This window comes from Lampris incognitus, chromosome 3 (genome assembly GCF_029633865.1).
Source record: "Lampris incognitus isolate fLamInc1 chromosome 3, fLamInc1.hap2, whole genome shotgun sequence".
NCBI classification, from domain to species: Eukaryota; Metazoa; Chordata; class Actinopteri; order Lampriformes; family Lampridae; genus Lampris; species Lampris incognitus.
In genome coordinates, this window is record NC_079213.1 from 99,890,706 (window position 1) to 99,896,469 (window position 5,764).

At 46.0% G+C, this 5,764-nt stretch overlaps 1 protein-coding gene across 2 annotated transcripts in view; it reads right to left on the reverse strand.

The window, feature by feature from the left end:
* Window positions 1–1,704: 1,704 nt before the first annotated feature.
* The window catches only part of si:dkey-86e18.1 (uncharacterized protein LOC557342 homolog), a 13,208-nt gene continuing 9,148 nt past the window's right edge, over window positions 1,705–5,764 (reverse strand). For both annotated transcript variants that reach the window (XM_056277707.1, XM_056277706.1), the window contains exons 3-5: window positions 4,042–4,116; window positions 3,308–3,497; window positions 1,705–3,044 (exon numbers count right to left, since the gene is read on the reverse strand). In XM_056277707.1, the coding sequence (XP_056133682.1) occupies window positions 2,449–3,044; window positions 3,308–3,497; window positions 4,042–4,116 (861 nt within the window). In that variant the 3' untranslated portion in view covers window positions 1,705–2,448. The remainder of the gene's footprint in view (window positions 3,045–3,307; window positions 3,498–4,041; window positions 4,117–5,764) is intronic.

A 5,764-nucleotide genomic window follows, 5' to 3' on the forward strand; every position in this document is an offset into this window, starting at 1 on the left:
GGACCAACGTGTCTACTTATCCATGCACGTTACAATATTGTTTATAAGTGTGGGGATACCTGCAGTCAGTTTAAACTTAAGATGTCACTTAGTTGAGTGATGAAAGGTTTCTGTCAATAAACCTTGTGTCCAGATGAACTGATTCAACTTTGATTGTCTTACCTGGATTATTGAGCATGCATCAAGACAAATCCTCTCTGGTTCAGCTACAAATGACTGAGTGCTGCTGCGAGAGGTCTACCCAGAACTAGCAAGTGTTCTCACATTACTCTCATTCTGGCATCCTTACACTGGCCTCCAGATCAATATAGGGTTAAATTCAAAGTTTTAGCGATTACCTAACAACAAATTTAACAGCAAGATTAACAGCAAGAAGGTCCTGGGGTTGTCCCGGGTCATCCTCTGTGTGGCGTTTGCATGTTCTCACCATGTCTGAGTGGGTTTCCTCCGGGTGCTCCGGTTTCCTTCCACAGTCCAAAGACATGTAGCTCAGGTGAATCGGCCGTACTAAAGTGTCCCTAGGTGTGAATGTGTGTGTATGTCGGCTGTGATGGCCTGGCGGCCTGTCCAGGGTGTCTCCCCGCCTGCCACCCAATGACTGCTGGGATAGGTGCCAGCATCCCCACGACCTTGAATAAGGATAAGCGGTTTGGATAATGGATGGATGGATGATTACCTATAGAGTCTTGCATGGTCAGGCACCCTCCTACATTGCCAAACTAATTTGCACCTACACCACATCAAGATCACTGAAGTCCTCTGATAAATTGTATTGTCTGTACCCCGCACCAGGCTCAAAACCACGGCTGATCGAGCTTTCACAGTAGTTGCCCCTAAAATGTGGAACAATCTCCCCCTTGGCTTTGTGGTCTGCTGGCTCTGTTGACACGCCCATTTAGTCTGGCTTTTGTTTAGTCTTTGTCTAATGTGTGCATTGCTTGTTATTGTTTAGTTTATGAAGTCTGTTTATCTTTTAAATATTTATTTATATTACTATTTTCCCTCCTTTCCTTGTGAAACAGTTTGTGACTCTGTCTGTGAAAGGTGCTATACAAAGAAACTTGACAATATGTTCAAAACTCGGCTCCCGGGGTCCTAACACACACCAGGTCCTGACAGCACATCTGCTCAATTCCAATAATATTTTGACTAGCTGCCCGTTATAGCTCAGATAAATTACAAGATCTTCAAGGCTCTGGACGACCTGGCTGCATGTTGTGTAACTGAGATGTGCACAGTCCCACCCGCTCTTAGTGCTGCTCTGACTCGGCTCCTACCCTCACCATCCCAAAAACCAACCGTTGCACTTCTGGTAAAGCGATTTCTGAGCTGGAAGCCACAGACTGCTTCGTGGCGAACCTCCTCTTTGAGGACAGCTACCGTAGTGTTTCAAAATCACAACTAAAAAAAAACCCAAAAAAACCCTTTTTAACCCCTTGCTCCTCCTGTCATCCGTGTTGTTTCAACTTGACATGCATTTGCTTATTTATTGTGATATTTATAGTTTTGCCTTTATGCTGCTTCCCTTGAGCTCTGGAAAGGTGCTATACGAGCAACATTCAATGATTTACAAAATAACATCGAGCACGAAGAAACCTCATTGCTTGCAATATTCTTTTTTAAATGCAGAGCAAAAAAACTGCAAACATAGCAAAAGCGATAGGGTGGTGCGGCGATGTGGTTAACTGGTGTCGGATGCTCAAATTTAATGCAAAAAAGCTTGTTCTGAAATATAAAGCAATGGTATTTATTTCAAATTAAACTAATATTTATCCTCTAAAAAAAAATTAAATAAGAGTACATCTGTGACGAATGTGCAGGTCTTACACCCTGGCGTGGTCCATCGTCACAGGCTTAAGTTTCATTTCCTCAGGTCCCTGCAGTGACATATAGAGGCTCCCACCGTGCACTGTGCAGACAGTTAGGTGAGACAGCATCCACGTCAAACTTAACCATAGACGGCAGTGTGCTGGCGTGCTACAAGGTGCTGAGCCCGTTTCTCAGAATTGTCACAATGAAAGCAGCCCTCCTGACGGCACAGCATGAGGTGGGGGGAGGGGTGTGTGTGTGTGCGGGGGTCTAACCTGGTTGTGGGCTGAGTTGTCACTCTAGTAAGTATACCCAGGGAAAAAGTCTGAGGGTGAGTCATTGAAACGGTATGCATCGTCTCCATTGGTTTGTGCATCGTTCACAAATCGTGCTAACGGAGCGAACTGTGGTATCGATGATTGATTACGCGACAGTGAGCAAAGCAAAATAATGCTTAAAAATTAGGTTTTTTTTTCTTTTTTTGACCGCGACGCAACCATTAAAAAAACTTCCCTTTACAGGTCTTTTCTATTTCGTCATCTACCAGCTAAACAACTCATCATCTGGGGCAAACTCATTCAGATTTCAAATGCCTATGAAGTAAGAGCAAGAACAGCCCCATTCTGTTAGTTAGAAAGTTCATGTGTCTGAGCCCTCATCTGAGGAGGAATAACAGTCGAGTCCCAGGACATGCCTTGTCTTGTCTCTTGTTGTCCCGGTGTTGTGGGACTTTCCTGGCATCACCTCTGCCATTTCTGGCTTAGGCTCAAAGCTGGGCTTATGTCTTTCGACTGCACCAGTTTTTCCTGTGACGGACTCCATCACCATCTTCTTCCCTTCAGCCCCTGCGGCATCTGTCCTCTGAGTAGCAAGACTTTGTCCTAGAGGGGAACTACAAAGATTAGGCAGGCCAGACTGCAGCACCCTGGCTAGGCTGCGTGTGTGCGAAGAGCCTGGTTGAAGTACTGCGTCTCTTAACCCAGCCGCCGCCACCGCCAGCCGGGTACGATCAAACGAGAGGGGCTGATCCTGATCCAAACACGTCCGCTCTGAAGATTTTGGACCGACACTGGCGGGGACAGAAGTTGAGCATTTGCCCTCTGATTGGCTGAGATGTGGCCGAGTGGCATCGGCTGAGGTTTCACCACCTTCAGTTGCTTTCCTCGTCAAGGCATTTTCACCTTCACGCAGTAGACCCCTGCGGTCTGGTGACCCACAACACCTCAGTTTCATTACTGTAAATGAGAGTAAGAGCAGAGAAATGGATGAAAGAGAGAATACATATTTCAGCTTTAAAAAAATTTCAGAAAAGCATGATATGTAAAAAATATATTGATTATACTAATCCAGCCCCTGAATAAACCTGAATCAGTAAAAAAAAAAAAAGAAAAAAGTGCAAAGCATGGTTTGATATTATATAATATGCATTACTTGATTTCACAGCTGCCAGGGCCATAATTTTTTTTAACCACTAAGAGCAACATTCTTGTAAACAAACCAGTATTTGGAGAGTCCTGAATGTCTGCCCTTCTCTTCACGTATGCTCGGGGAGTCCATGGTTTATCTTTACAGGAGGGGTCAAGAACTCGTAGCTTGGTGATGAAACGTTTGTACTCTTTCTCCAGGGCCTCGATGCACATCTGGAACTCTACTATTTTCCTCTCCGGGTAGTGAGAAAGTTGGGACTGCTGAGGTGAAAATCAAAAAGACAGCTCAGCATTATGCTGATGGTGATTGCAACTGATTGTGGACCTAAAATTCAGTAGATTCATCCATCCATCCATTATCCAATCCGCTTATCCTGCTCTCAGGGTTGCGGGAATGCCGGAGCCTATCCCAGCAGTCATTGGGCGGCAGGCGGGGGACACACCCATGGACAGGCCGCCAGGCCATCACGGGGCCCACACACACACACACACACACACACACACACACGCACACAAACACATTCACACCTAGGGACAATTTAGTATGGCCGATTCACCTGACCTGCATGTCTTTGGCCTGTGGGAAGAAACCGGCACACCCGCAGAAAACCCACGCAGGCACAGGGAGAACATGCAAACTCCACACAGAGGATGACCCGGGACGACCCCCAAGGCTGGACTACTCTGGGGCTCGAACCCAGGACCTTCTTGCTGTGAGGCGACTGTGCTAACCACTGCGCCAGCGTGCCGCCTCTTGCTGATTCAAGAATTGAGTAGATTCTTATATCAAAATGAGTTCACATACCTGCAAGTAATACTCTATCTCACTTTTGATGCTGGGTATCCACTTTTTCACAGAGGAGGTGGAATTAAGAGTAGACTGTGGGAAGAAAAAAAAAGTACAATGACTTGACTCGGCCCAATTCCAGCTGTATCTAGGCAATCTACTTTGACTTGACATCAACAGGTGCCATGTGGGCCAACAATAACATGGAATAAGAATAAGAATAGGGCTGCAACTGGCAGGCTCTCACTGGGGGAAATGTATGTTCTTTGACTTTGTCAATTGGGATAATTTCATCATAGCTGACAAATGGTGAAATAGTGTGCATTCTAACTTCTGCAGTGATTCCGAATTGCTGGTTCATCTAGAATAGAGTAAGTATCCTCTTTCTTGCTTAACAAGTTGCTATTAGTCTTATTCCAGCTGCTTGAGTATTAGTCCTTTTCTCTATACATCTGCTGCTGGTTCCTAGTGGGAACTAGTAGGATCCTATTCTAGCTGTAGTTGTGTTATTCTAGCTGTAGTTGTTTTTCACCTAGTGTGTCCTTAAATATTTCTTGTTGCCTAGCTGTTTTGACTTAGTTATCCTTTTAGCTTATAAATATACTCCTTGGTAACTTACTGTTTGCAGTTTTAATTGTGTGAGGTTTGATAGAGTTTTACATAAGTGACCAGTTTCTGGGCAATAGGCCTAGTTTCAGTGTACCTCTTTGGCCAAATGGGCGTTATATGGCCAGGGTTTGGCCTGCACTCCTGGCAGACAATTGGCAATGAGTGTTATTTAAATCACTGCTGGCCGAGGGCAAACAGGTCTAGGTTGAATGAAGGCCAGTGTGAACAAAGGCAAGCGCGACTTTTTCAATCCAAGACTTCGTCAAGCAAGGATGGCTCTTTTTAGATCCGGTCAGTCATCTGTATATTGTGTACCTAGTATAGACTATGTGTTTCCTTCGCATTCCTGTCCTTTCCTCTTCCCGGGGCTGACATAGACGTTGGGTCACTCCTAGGTGCTGTGACCCTACCAATCTCATCTATCTCATTCTCTCCACTCACGTTGAGCAAGTGGTGATGGGAGGGCTCTGGAGCTGCCAGTCTGCGGTGCCGAAAGCGGAGTTTATCTCAGGCTACCCATCCTTGCTCTCCCTCAACTTTCTTGCTCTAACTGAGACCTTGATCATGCCAGAAAACACTACCACACCCTCAGCTCTGTCTGATGTGTACGCTTTTTCTCACTTTCCCAGAGCTGGGAGGCGAGGTGGTGGTACTAGCCTGCTAATCTCCGTGAAATGGAAATACTCTCTTGTTTCCATTCCACAATTTTCTCCGCCCTCTTTTGAATTTCGTGCGGTTACTGTCTCTTATCCAGTCAAACTTGCCATTGTGGTTGTGTACTGCCCACCAGGCCCCCTTGGTGAGTTTCTGGAGGAGCTTGACACGCTTGTCTCGCACTTCCCTGTTGATGACTCTGCACTTATCCTTCTCGGTGACTTCAACATCCACACTGACAAGCTAGATCCTCTTCTCTCTTTCCTCTCCTCCTTTGACCTTCACCTCTCACCCTCTCTTCCTACCCACAAGGCTGGCAACCAGCTGGACCTTATCTTTACTAGACACTGTCCTATTTCCAATCTCTCTGTTACTCCCCTCCAGGTCTCTGACCACTATTTCATGTCCTACTCTCTCTCCCTCTCTTCACCCCCCTCAGCCCCTCCCCCTACCCACATGGTTTCCACCCGTAGACACC